The sequence below is a fragment of the Hermetia illucens genome, chromosome 2 (assembly GCF_905115235.1).
Source record: "Hermetia illucens chromosome 2, iHerIll2.2.curated.20191125, whole genome shotgun sequence".
NCBI lineage: Eukaryota > Metazoa > Arthropoda > Insecta > Diptera > Stratiomyidae > Hermetia > Hermetia illucens.
In genome coordinates, this window is record NC_051850.1 from 15,008,570 (window position 1) to 15,023,363 (window position 14,794).

Consider the following 14,794-nt stretch of genomic DNA (forward strand, 5'->3'; position numbering starts at 1 on the left):
AATAATAAAAACGTGTTTTTCCTATTCGTCAGTGTTGATTTATATTTTCCCAAACCCGATATTTCAGGAACCATTTGTTCCTTTCATCAGCGCTAACAAGGACCGATATTTCGGGAACCATTTGTTGCCTTCATCAGTGCTAACAAGTCCTTGTTTCGGGAACCACTTGTTCTCTTCATCAATGCTAACAAGGACCGATATTTCGTTACTTGCTAGCGCTAATGAAGGGAACGAGTGGTTCCCGAAATATCGGTATTTGCAAAGTATAAATCAACACTAGCGAATAGGAAAAATAAATTTTTATTATTTCAAATAATTTGCTAGAAATACCGCGTAATTACACTCAAAGGAATCATGTGTCTTGAGAATGCTTTACGAAGAAGCAAAAGATATTGCTAGAGGCAGCTGTATATTAAGGTTATTACGAAGCGTGGACCAAAATTACCCCAAGTGATGTGTCCGTTCCTCTTGTAGAAAACAATCAAAATCCTAATTATGCAAATGGAGGACAGTAAGCCTAAGACTACCTGGGTGAAACTAGAGGAGATCTGTAGGCATACTGCGGACAACAATGCCTTAATTCGCGACAGGAGGTACATGCTATTTATACTGACTTCTCCAACGCCTTTGATACCGTTAACCATAATTGTACTCCTTTCTAAACCCTCTTTACTCAACTTCCCTCCTGGCTTTCCTCCTACCTCTCTTATCGTTCCTGCAAAGTTTCTTTTCATGGTCACTCATCTCGTTCCTTCTCTCTTTTATTATTATTATTCTTCAAGGCACTATACTTGGCTCCTTACTATTCCTACCTTTTATCAATGACCTCGCCTCCGTCCTCACCTGCTCTTGTTTGTTTTACGCAGGAGACTTTAAATTATTTGCATCTGTTTTGTTTCCGCTGTACTGTGCTCTCTTATAGTCCAGCTTTGATAATGTGGTCCGTTGGTGGTCCCCCAACATTTTTCTCCAATTCTCTTAGTGGACAACCCCTTTCAGTACTGACCTCCTTCCAAGACTTGTTTGTAATATTTGATGACAAACTTTGTTTCAATTGCCACTTCGTTGACATCATCAATATAACTTCCAAAATGTCTGGTTTTATCCTACGTTCCTCTTCCAATTTTACCTCAATTCAACCCTCTTTAACATTCATCAACTCCCTTGTCGGAAACATCCTTGAATATTGCTGTGTACCCTGGTCCCCCTTCCGCATCCGTGACTGTCGTGCTCTTGAAGTTGTACAACGCAAACTCAGTCGGATCCTCTTTTACAAGAAGAATCTTTCACGGGTTGACTATCCGTTACGACTCCGCACCCTCAACCTTCGATACCAGTAGAAGGAACCCTCGAAGCCTGTCCCAGATATGATATCAAAATCATACTTGGGGATTTTAACAGCCAAGTAGGGAAGGAGCCCGTATTCAGGCGATACGTTGGCTCGCATAGCTTACACGAAAAAACAAATGATAACGGACTACGGACTATTCAATTAGCAGGGTCACACGAAATGGTTGTTGGAAGTACCTGGTTTGCGCGGAAAGCGGTCCACAAACATACGTGGGCCTCTCCAGACGGGACCACTTTCAACCAAATTGGCCACGTGTTGATCGAACATCGCCCGCTCTCAGCCTTGATGAATGTCAGAACATATAAGGGGGCCAATATAGACTCGGATCACTATCTCGTTGGCATGGTGCTACGAGCTCGAATAACAATACCACCTAGAATCCCCTCTGACAATCAGGTGAGAGTGAACACTGAAGCCATCCACAACACAGCCCACCGCGACATCTATAAGAGGGAAATGGATGCCGCAATAACTGCAGTCAACAGAGGACCTGGAGATGAAGCATCAATAAATGATCTTCACAATCACCTGAAGAACGTTATCATGGATATGGCCACAAACATACTTGGCCCCACCCGCAAAAGGAGTCGGAACGGCTGGTTTGACGATGAATGTAAGCTAGCACCGGAACGGAAGAATGCAGCATACCGAGCAATGTTGCATTCTCAAAGAACGCAGGCACGCGCAGAGACTTATCGCGAACTCCGTCGAGCGGAGAAGCGACTTCACAGACGGAATAAGGAAGCCTGGGAGAACCGATAAATCCGTGAACTAGAAAAGTCCAGGGAGTAACCGCACCAGGCGCGGGAGTTTTATCAACAAGTCAGCAGGATGAAGTCTTATACACCTCGATGCTCATCCTGCCGAGACAAAGAGGGAAATCTGATTTCCGACAGAATGGGCATATTAGAGCGATGGGTTGAGTACTTTGATGAGCTACTGAACAACCAGAACATCGGCGAGTTGTAGGTCCTGCCAACTGAAGACGACGGGCAAATACTACCACCACCAAGTTTAGGAGAAACAGTCTGTGCAATTCATCAGCTAAAAAATTATAAGTCGCCAGGTGCCGATGGAATTACAGCCGAATTAGTTAAATATGGAGGCGACCAGTTACGCCAAGTGGTTCATCAACTTGTGCTCAAGGTATGGGACAGCGAATCAATGCCTGACGATTGGCAACGAGACATTATCGGTCTCATACATAAAAAGGGAGATATCACACAGTGCAGCAATTATAGAGGTATTAGCTTGCTGAGTACCATCTATAAGATATTCTCCACTATCTTGCTAGGCCGGATAGCCCCATATGCCCAGAACATCATTGGCCCATACCAAAGAGGCTTCACTCCAGGCAAATCAGCAACAGATCACATTTTCTCTGTGCGGCAAGCGATGGAAAAACTGTTGGAATATGGACAAGCCTATGATATCGTAGCCAGGGTAAAACTGTACACGGCCATGAGATAATTCGGTATCCGGACGAAATTAATAAGACTGACTAGGCTGACCCTGACCAATGTGCGAGGCCAGATAAAAGTAGTAGGATCACTCTCAAGACCATTCGACATCAACAACGGCCTACGACAAGGGGATGCGCTATCATGCGTCCTCTTTAACCTGGCCCTCGAGAAAGTGATCCGTGATGCTGAGGTGAATGCAAGAGGTACGATCCTCTTCAAGTCCACCCAACTACTCGCCTATGCTGACGATATCGACATCATGGGGAGAACCACCCGAGACGTACAAACTGCCTTCATCCAGATCGAGCAGGCGGCGCGAGATCTTGGGCTGCACATCAATGAAGGCAAGACAAAATATATGGAGGCAACGTCAGCACCGAAGACGAGTCAACCAACAACATCAAACCGCACTGGTCAAACACAAACACGAACACGAACACCGTTGAAAATTTCTCCTATCTAGGGTCGAAAATCACAACCGATAACAACTACGATGATGAAATCCGCGCACGGTTGTTGTTAGCCAACAGAGCCTATTTTAGCTTACAAAGACTGTTCCGCTCGAAACGTCTCACCATAGGGTCAAAGCTCTTACTGTACAAGACTATGATCTTGCCAGTCCTCATGTATTCCTCGGAAACTTGGGTTCTTAGCAAGAAAAATTGCGAACTCTTGGCCGCGTTCGAGAGAAGAATCCTCCGAAGAATTTTTGGCCCCCTACATGAGGATGGACGATTCCGTAGCCTACACAATGACGAAATCTATGAGCGATACCATGACCGTACGGTTGTGGATAAAATCCGGCTCAATAGGTTACGGTGGGCGGGTCACTTAATTCGTATGGATGAAGATGATCCCGCCCGGAAAGTCTATAAGGGCAATATCTATGGTAGGAAAAGAAGACGAGGCAGACCCTGCCTAAGATGGAGCAATGGCGTAGGCCAGGACGCCAGACAACTTTTAGGGATATCGAATTGGTGGACCTTGGCGCAAAACCGGGATGTCTGGAGTTCCTTATTAAGGCAGGCCTAGACCGGATACCGGTTGTTGCGCCGTTGATGATGATGAGGGGCTAAAAACGCACGTGACTTTAAAGACAGCGATAAAAGCAAAACCAGAATGGTTCATTTCCACTTTTAATAGCAGCTTGGAAGAGGACACCTTCCCGACTCTAAGCAGACGGCATCGCCATTATTTTAGTAGACAAACACTTGGAGGTTATTGCCTGGGCTTATGAGGCATCGGTTAAGGTGATCAAGAATTGGTTGGTATCATATGGATTAGAGTTGGCGGAACCCAAAACTGATGCTGTGTTGGTCAACAGGCGTAAACTGAAAGAAATTCTACGTTTTCGTCTGGGACAGCTTGTGATAGAGTTCAAGCTTTTCATCAAACACCTCGGCGTTATACTGGATCATCGATTGACCTTCAAGGAACGTTAACTGGCATGATGTCCAATATTGGAGGACCCAAACAATCGAGGAGACCAGAGTGTGTTATTATGATTAGATGCGAAGATTATACAACTGGAAAGTACGCAGTGACCAAAATGCTGCAGATCGACGACGGGAACACAGGGCGCAGCCAGGGTGTGGTAGAAACATTGGGACAATTTTCACAAGGAGGAATGGACGCACAAGCTGATAACAAACATCCAACTTTGGAAAAACTTTAAACGCTTATATCTCTGTTAACACTGAGAATGGGGAGGGCCTAAGCTTCAAAATGGTATATAGGTTGACTCAGTTTCTGACTGAGGATGGTGGATATCGGAGATATTTACAACGTTTTGGACATGACAATTCTGCCTTCTGCCCTGAGTGTCTAAACGAATACGAGGACCGAGATTTGCAAATGAGAGGGAACAGCTTCAACTTCTCTTGCCAAGACCCTTGCAGAGACAATTTTTCTGCAAATGTTCGAATCCTAAGATGTGTGGAATGCAGCTAGTGGCATCATAACCTGTATTTAGGAGGAGCTTTGAAGGTTAGAGCGTTCCGAAGGTTAGAGCGTTTACGAAAAAGTGGCAGGGAGGGAACAATTCTTACCGTTGGAGTAAGCCGGTAGGAATTTAACACGCCCCACGATCTAATATCTCTAGATAGTTCCGTAGAGCGTAGCAGATGACGTACTCCATAACGTTATATAAGAGATATATAAGAGAAATACTTTCAGATGTTTGGAGAGGGCCGTTTCATTCTCAATTCACTTTCACTGAATGCTTTATTCACATAATCTTTGTTCCTATTTTTTTTTTTTAATTTTTTTTAATTTTAGACTCAGCGTAACCTGCACATATCTAAACTATTTTGATAATTCGCAGGTATTTTTTCGTTTTCGATGCTATTTGTTTTTTTCAAAAACTAAATGAGTTGAATTAATCTCCTTAAATCTTTTTGTAAAATCATTAGAATATGACTCCTTCATGAACTGTGTATTGCAACTTTTTCATACAATTTTCTTTCCTTCTTCCATTTTCATCTTTAGATTTTAAAATTAAATTCTGAAGAAAAAAAATCCTAGTGAACTACAATAAAATCTCATTTTTCGGGAAAATACGCAATTAGATACTAATCTCCTCAAAAAGATTTAGGTGCAGATAAATATAACCAAAGCCGAGCTATTTTCATTGGGAAGACAATCATCATATAATCTGTGTTATATAAAACGGACAAACTGAATTCATATCCTGTGTCCAGAAAAAAGTGTTTGTTTTTATTTTCCATTTGAATGTAATAAATTTGCTCATTTTCGCATATTTTGAGGTAAACAATCGCCTACACACTTAATAGGAAAAGAAAGAAAAGAAAGTAAAGTAAACTGAAATAAATATGAATGAAATCTGAATGAAATAGATGTTGTCTCATTTATTTTGATATAAAATAATATATTTTGGCCATTTCCCAACAGCAATCAACGGGAAAGCGTGCTTAGCTCATGTCGTGAATCGGTAATGTGGAAGTGCTGAGAATATGCCGGGAATTTTCCGAGTAATATTTCTTTCAAAATTATTGTATATGCGAGGGTAAGAGTTGTGTTTGTCCGTTAATTCAAAATGAATTTATATTTAGTTTGCTCCTTGAAATAGCTCTTAGACCATTTGAAAAATATTTTCAATCATTTAAATGTGTGTCATCATAGTTGGCGTCATATTCTCAATCATCTAATTAGAACGAAATTTATGAATGGTGGAGCGAAAGTTAATGTCGCAAACTTCATATGCATGTACATATACACATATGTATACGTATGTCTCGAGTGATTGATACTGGTATTCAAGTAACTAAAAAAAAATAGAAATAAGACGTGTTCCTGCGGTCCCCATTTATATGTCACGTTTTGTGACATACATATTGATCCCCGCACTCCCTTATTTCTGACGTGATATCATAAATGATATCAGCTTTAGAAAGTAATAATTGAAGCTGTCAGTTTGATTAACAACATACTGCGAGAAAAAAATTTTACACTCCCCTTTCACATGTATGGAAAGCCACCTTAAACTTCACAGAAAATACTATATGAAAGGACAGACAGATAGACAAACCCAAGTGCAAGTGTGGACAATCGGAGCAAACTCCAAGAAGAACGAAAATTTTGGATCGACCAAGGTTGTAATCAACAAATACTGGCAATTATTATCTAATGCAAGGAGAACCTGTCATACCTGGGATATTGACAAAAATCAAAACTGACTCTGACCCTGAAGATCTAAGCGGAAATGTTAGCAAGATAACTGAAAAAATCTACTTTATTCAAAACTAACGACCTTCATACCCAAATTAAGAGCTCACTTCGGAGGAAAATTACAATAATAATAATAGTTGGCAGTTAGCTATAAAATGCAAATCAATCTATAAGAAGAAGAAGAAATTTAAGGTCCGGCACGGATAACCGGCGGGAATCGTCTGACTTGGTGACTGGTTCGGGCTCCCGTAATTGACAGCATGGCCTCGAAACCGCTAGTCGTGGGGCATCTAGGCGCCACGACGACCAGGAGCATTGCTCCGCCTATTGCAGCTGTGTTGCCACAATCTGTGGCAACCACTTCAGCAGATTCGCGTAGGCAGCGGATGAAGTGGACTGAGTAAATGAATCTCTCCATCATCCGCTCCAACTACGAGATAACGACGGGGGTGGGTACAACATCTTACCGCCCCTTGTTGCATCCGAGATTCGTCGAGCGTTTCTGGTAATTCGCGCACCTGACTGTGCAGCGAGTCGCAGACCAGTGCCGCTTTACAACTCGCAGCGGCACAATCCCGGGTATCATCAGGGCGTGTGTTCGAAGCGAGGTCATCGTGGAAACTGGGGACCAAGCGTCGATGGCATCAACAACACCAGGCTGCCCTGCAGGCAACAGTTTAAGTACTCTCCGAAGCACTCTTCTCCACCGTCCAGCTGAGGTTCCGCTGAGGTTCGGAACGAATTCCAAAGAGCGTGTATAGAAATCTATGTATAGAGGAATGGGTTCTTTGCATAGACCAGGTATGCCCAGGCTCAATGCACCTCCAGCAACTCCGAAAATTCTATCTCAAATCAATGATGAGATTGCACCTAGACTGTGTGCTGATATGGCGCTGCTGCAACTACAATCACTTGTGTATTGTGGTGCAGTTACGGCTGTCAGATTGCACGATCAGGAGATTCACTTTCGCGCTATTGGTTTGAGTGACCAAAGAGATCCATAATGGAAAATTCGTCTGGAACGTCGGCGGGACTCACTAAGGCAGGACTCAACTCAGCTCTGGCAATGCCAGCAGACCGTTGATTGATGATTGTTGAATGCACTGATTTCCGAAATATTGGCTTCCAGAATAAAAAATAATTGTGTTTTACGTTGAGTTAATGTTTTAATCCTTTTTATGAGCCACATGTTGTTAGAGATTGATAAATTTATGTTTCTAGACGTGAACTAGATTTTAAAGTCGTGTATATGAATTATAGACCATTTTTAATTTATCGCAACATGTCGCATGAGGACAAAACGACGGGAACTACGCTCCCTGGCGATGGCGGCGGTGGCTACTCGTAGGGCAGTACCACATCGCATTACAATTTTCGACCCTCTGAACAGAAGTCGCTTTCTGTTTGACACGGGCGCGGAGCTGTTTTTGAGGACATTGTCGATCATCGCATTCGCGCACTCCTCCGAAAATATGGCAACAACAGCAAGTTAGCTAGTTAAGTAAGATTTTCCACACTACGTCAACACTACCGACTCTCCGATTTTCTCAAAGGTGCGTCCCCTAACAGGGAAGCTAGCTGTTGCAAAGAAACAGGTATAGCGATCTTCCAATAGCTATTCTTCATTTCGACTCCATATGGTCCCCTGACTGGAGGCCTTGCGGAGATTACAGGTGCTTGCATGCTAAGACAATTCCCGACCGATACCTTATTCCATTTAACCATGACTTCGCGCATTCCTCGAAAAAACTGCCGTGTTTTCACGACCTTGAATCTGGTTATGGCATATCACCAAATCTCTCTTACACCCATCCAAAGCTCGCAAAGACCTACCTTCGAGTTCACCAGGATGACTTTCAGCTTGTGCAACGCAGCTTCTTCCGATCTGAGCATTTGGACTATCTCGAGTGCATTTTTCAACATTCTAAGCGCTAAAAAGGGCAAATTCCTATAAAAGCAGGTGAAATTTCTCGACCACATGATCACCCCTGACGGAATTCGGCCAGACCCAGACAAGGTTGAAGTGATTAAAAACTTCCGGTGCCAACCACGGTGAAGGATCTGCGAAAGTTCTTGGACTTGTGAAACTTCTATCATCATTTCCTGCCCGAGCTGGTTCCTCATTAAGTGATTCTCCCTTGTCTGGGTCTGGAAAAGATAACGTCATTGTGGGCGCTTTGTCCCGAATGCCAGAGGTTGTAGTCCTTGCCATGATCGATACAGTAATTGCCGAGGCGCAAAAGGACAACGCAGAGACTCGGAACCTGAAGGCAAACTCCAAATACAAGTTCAAGGAATTTCCTATCTTCGGTTCACTGATAAGTCTCTCCGCATGCCCGCATCCTTTGAGAATGCAACATTACTCGGTATGCAGCATTTTACCGTTTCGTTGCTAGCTAACATTCATCGTCAAACCAACCGTTCCGATCCCTTTTGCGGCTGGGGTCAAGTATGTTCTTCAGCTGATCTCCAGGACCTTTGTTGACTGCGGTTATTGGGGCACCCATTTCCCCCTATTATTCGTGTTGTGGAACGTTGTGTTGTGGATGGCTTCAACTCTTACCTGATTGTCGGAGGGGATTCTGGGTGGTGTTGTTATTGGAGCTTGGAGCACCGTGCCAACGAGAGATCCGAGTCTATATTGGGTCCCCTATATATTCTGACACTCATCAAGGCTGAGAGGTGGCGGCGTTCAATCAATACGTGGTCAATTTGGTTGAAAGTGGCCCCGTCTGGAGAGGCCCATGTATGTTTGTGGACCGCTTTCCGCGTAAACCAGGTACTTCCAATAACCATTTCGTGTCACACTGCTAATTGAATAATCCGCAGTTCGTTTTCATTTGTATTTTGATGTAAGCTATGGGAGCCAGCGTATCGCCCTAGTACGGGCTCCGTCCCTACTTGTCTGTTAAAATCCCCATGTATGATTTTGATATCATATCTGGGACAGGCTTCAAGGGTTCGTTCTACTGCCTCGTAGAAGGTATCCTTTTCCGACTCTGCAGTCTCCTCTGCAGGGGCGTGAACGTTGAAGAGGCTTATATTTCTAAATTTGCCTCGCAAGTGTAAGGTGCATAGCCTTTCGCTTATGTTTTCAAAACAGATAACAGCAGGTTTCATTTTTGGCTGACTAAGAAACCTACTCCGAGCACATGGTTTACTGGATGGCCACTATAATATATGGTGTAGTGACTTTTCCTCAGGAAACCGGTCCTTGTCCAACGTATTTTCTGCAATGCTGTCACATCAGGCTTATATTGGGATAGGGTATCTGCTTGGCAGTTCCGTCTCTGTACAGGGAGCGCACGTTCCATGGGAAAATGCACAAACCATTATTCCGTTTTCGTTACCGGGTTCGTCATTGTATAGTCAATCCAGTCCGAGGCTTCTTTGTGGCTTTGTAACATGTTGTTTTCCGTTTAAGGTTGTCAGCCCTATCCAACCTGGAAGACCAGTTTATACAATTTGTTCTGTTTTTAATCGCGGTTGCAAGTATTGCCTCGTTATCATCCGCAGGTTTACGCGATGGCCTCTGTCGAGAATGGATCCCGCGTTTTGGTATAACTGACTTAATTATCACGGAGCAGGGAACGCAATTTGAGTGTACCTTTTGCTAGGAGTTGGGCAAGCTCCTGGAGTCCAAACGCCACAGGACCATGGCACACCATCGGCAGTCCAATGGGATGCTGGAACGTTGACACTAGACACTGAAGGCCGCCTTAATGACTAGCAACGATCAGTCGTCGTGGCAGCTCTTGCCTTTTGTTTTCTTCCACCAAGCTGAATTCATGGCCATCCTCGCGGAGATGGTGTAAGGGAAGAATTTGCCCGCCGACACTGTCAGAGCAGGGTTAAGTGACTTCGGCATGCTGCATCTGAGGTTGGCACCCCCAGGTATCTCGAGGCATGTTCGCAGGTTCTCATTAGGGTGGACTTTTCTCGGAGGTCGCTGCACTTGCCATATAAGTTCCACTTTAAAGTCCCGAGGTGGCGGGAAGACTCTTTCAAGCTGGACGTCTGGGGTGGGCCCAAATGGGACTCTTTGTCGAGACTGTAACCTTTCGTCGTCGAAAAGGAACACATTTCAACAAAGCGTTCGCGAAGCGTCTGGTTCGCCCGGTGACACCATTGGCGGAATCGCGTCCCGGGTTCCTCCGCTGAATCCGAGTGGTGACACAATATCGTTTGGCCAATTGCAAGAGCATCTGAATATATCGTCAATATCTGTAAGCGGCTAGTCTTGGACTAAAGTATCACGTGCAATGAACAGTTGTGCGAAATCTTTGATGTGAACAACGTGGACAACGCAACAATCCCCATGCGTACGCTGACAAGAAAACTCACAAAAAAGAGAGGAGGGCACTATATACTTGTACATTATGCACTCCGGGAATCATTTGATCCCTTATTTTTGTAAAAGAGTAGATCTTAATCAAAATATGTTTCTTGTCCTCTTGATATCTAAGGAGGAAGGTGAGAATGACAATGAATGTAAGGATTCGAGAAGAAATTGCAATTTCTCTGAAGATCCTAGCGAAAATCCTATTGTAGTCTTATTATAACATAGAAAGATACTAATTATTTTAGTTGTAAGTAATGTGTGTAAGTAAGTAACTCATGAAAAGCTGTATTTAGATACTGCGTGACATCTTTCGTCAGTGTTTAATAAACTTCATTTTTGATAGATGACTCAACTTATTAGATCAGCAACCGCCGTTTACTTTCAAGAATTTCTACTACAGAAATTTATTGCCGGATTTTAAGATTTATGCTGTTTTTGAACATTATCCAATTTTAATTTATAGTTTAGTTTTCCAGAGATGGAACTTATAGACACAATGTAGTAAAGTATTCAGTAAACCAGACTAAATATAAATATTATTTAATTTATTTACCTGAAAAGTACTACGTTGACCTCGTTCCGCTACAAATTTCATATTTAAAATAGACAATGCTGAAAGAGTAAGGAAGCATTGAAATTTAAAGCGAGAGCGTTTAAGTTATTCAAGTTTTCTACCCCATTCGATAAATATAGCTGAAAAGCAAAGTTCAAATTAAACAACGAAAAGATTCTATTTTCAGATAAAAATATTGTTTATGAGAATTATTCATTTTTATTCATTTTGTTATTAGAATAAAGTTTCATTTGTTTAATAAATATAAATAAAAGAAATTTATTCTAAAAGATTAATTGGAGTAAGTTATCAAATAGAAAACATTATCAAAAACATAAAACTCAACTAACACTCTCCTTGGGAAGATAACAATAGTTAGTTTTAACAAAACTGTTAGTGAAAAATCCATTCAAAACCATGTATATTAGCTACAAACACGTTTTGATTGCTTGCTTGGACATATTGATGTTCTCATAATAATGGATGAATTTCGACCCAGATTTAGATCCTCTCACCTCTGGCACTGGACCATCATCATTACTTTGCGTAGCTTTATCGTCATTCTTGTCAGTATCATCATCATTCATTTCCTTAAATTTAACACTTTTCTCGGGTAAATTATTTTCTTCACTTTGACTGTTAATTTCTAATGGATTTTCCGACACCTTTTCACTTTTCTCGGATGTTGGCTCCGGAGAATTATGCACAGTTCGAAAACTTAATTCACTGCTATCGAAGGATGTATTGCCTGACATGATGCCGGATGTTTGGAGGGTTGGTGGTGTTTCTGTACTCATTTCAGAGCATTCATCGACAGAACTTTTGTCCATACCCCACCATGGGGATGTTCGATGCTCGGAAGCCGTGTGATAGGAGGATGATCGAGATGATTGCATGGTCCCATTGTATTCAGATGCTGAAGCATAGGATTCATCTTCTGTTGATTGGACGCTGCAGTTTAGGTCCTGGGAAAAATGAGAAAAATTCAATATTAAAGTATACTACCATAATCGATCAAATTAGCAATGGAGTTTGAAACCTAGGTCTAAAATAGCTGTTACTTAAAGTGAAAAAAGCCCGTAATTCTAAAAAATATGGATTTTGTTCTGGTCGAATACAAAGATCCAGAAGGTATCGCCATCGCGCGATATATCTCAAGGGGAACCGGGATAAAAGAACGTATAAAAGTTGGACATGAAAAATCTAAGAAATATGCATGGACTACGATCATCAGCACGTAAGGACTTGAATACCTGCTGAAAAACTGCATTTATACTCATGACAGGGCAGAGCTGTGTCGTAGGTGTCCAGTGTTCGTGACATGACGCAAATGAAAAATTTTAAATTAAATCAAAACTATTACTAAGCAACCTAGGACCTAGTAGTATCATAGATGGTTTACGAAAAAGGAGACCATGCTCGTATTTAAAACATTGTGATCCATGATGTAATTGTAGTAGCTAAAGACGTCGTACCAATAACAGACGAAATGGTTTTGACCAAAAACTTAAAAAGGCAATAAAATTGCCAATTAGGATAGCATGCAAGAGTAAGCGTGACTCCTGCTTAGGTACACTATAACCTTAGGAATTAAGGTGAGTAGTGAAGCAATTATTAAAATCGTTTAATTCAGATTCTCGACTTACTCAGGTGGGAACCAATCTAATTGGGACCCATTTCTTAACGGACGAGCCGGAGCTGGACTTTTCTGTCAGTACTGCTGGCAGGCTCCAATCCAATCCACGGGCTGTGCCAAGATTGAGGGGAAAGGATCGTTCGGGGCATCTGCGGCTAAGGGGAAACCATCGGTGGACGGGTGGCGAGTCCTAGAAGACTTCTCAGCAAGTGATCATCAGTACATTGCGTTCGGAGTGTTTGACGCTACTTGCCGGCGAGCACCAACATGACGTTCCCCCTGCGTGTGGAATGTCGCGAGGGTGAACATCGGAAAGTTCGTCGAAGCTCTTGGAGCAGGTAGGGCCGCGCTGGGGGGCACTTCGGGGGGTGGTGGTGTCGCAGCTGACACCGTCGTAAATTCAGTGATGAATCTGATAACGACGGCGTGTGAGGCTTCCATGCCCCGGAGAGGAGGCATGTGCCATAAAGACACAATATAGATCAGCGAAAAGGAGACTCCGCAGCGCTATAAATAAAAGCATAGCTCGCGGCTGGCAAAATCTTGTTAATGAGGTGAATGATGACCCGTGGGGACTTGGCTATAAGCTTGTCACTCGGAAAATCGGGGCTCTGCGGAAGCCCTGCATATTGAGCACCGACCAGATGGACCGCATTGCGCGGGCATTGTTTCCCAGACACCCTGCACGGGTTGATGTAAATAGCGCGGAAAGCGTCGTGGATTGCCCCCTTTTCACAATGGGAGAACTCGAAGAAGCGGTTCTCACTATGAAAAACAGGAAGGCGCCAGGTCCTGATGGCATTCCGGCGGAACTTTATAAACTGGTGTTCCGCCAACGGCCAGAATTGCTGCTGGAAGTGTTCAACGCGTGCTTGAAGGAGGGCATTTTTCCTTGTCGCTGGAAAGCGGTCAGACTCGCGTTGATCAGTAAGGGTAAAGGAGACCCGGAGCTCCCGTCTGCATACCGACCGCTGTGTATGCTTGACACGGCCGGAAAACTGCTCGAGAAGCTCATCAGGGGTAGACTGCTGAAGCGATCCGTGCTGCCGGGGACTTATCCGCAAGGCAGTTCGGGTTTAGAACAGGGAAATCTACAGTGGATGCTGTTATGGAGGCCGTAGATGCGTTTAATCGAGCCGGGGCACACAGCCGCCGATCTCGACGGATAGTGCTCCTCATAACGCTTGATGTCAGAAATGCCTTCAATTCCGTAAGATGGGCAGATATGCTAGGCACACTAGAGAACTCCTTTCACGTGCCAAGCTATCTCTTGCGGATATTGAGGGATTATCTGAAAGACCGCTCCCTGCTCTATGAGACGCTAGAGGGCCAGAGGAGGATGAAAATCACGTCGGGAGTAGCGCAGGGATCCATCCTAGGGCCGGACATCTGGAACGCTTCCTACGATAGTCTGTTGAGACTCGATATGCCCGGAGAGTCGCGCCTGGTCGGTTATGCAAACGACGTTGCGGCACTTGTTGCGGGACGCACTGTTGAACAGGCGCAAAGCAGACTTGGCATATTGATGCGACGGGTAAACGGATGGATGACTGCTCACGGTTTCAACCTTGCGCTGGAAAAAACCGAAGTACTCATCCTGACCAGAAGGAGAATCCCATATCGATCGGAGAGTTCACTATAGAGTCAAAACCAGCGATTAAATACCTTGGTTTAATGCTCGACTCGAAGATGAGCTACTTCGAGCAACTCAAAGCAGCCGCGGACAGGGCTACAGCAGGAGTCGCGCCTTGAGTCGGCTAAT

The 14,794-nt window shown here is 43.6% G+C and overlaps 1 protein-coding gene across 1 annotated transcript in view; it reads right to left on the reverse strand.

Moving 5' to 3' along the window:
- Positions 1-14,794, reverse strand: part of LOC119647649 (titin-like) — a 448,809-nt gene that overhangs the window by 380,145 nt on the left and 53,870 nt on the right. Inside the window, 3 exon segments of the mRNA XM_038048710.1 lie at positions 10,872-10,962; positions 11,519-11,536; positions 11,826-12,361. Coding sequence (XP_037904638.1) covers positions 10,872-10,962; positions 11,519-11,536; positions 11,826-12,361 — 645 coding nt within the window.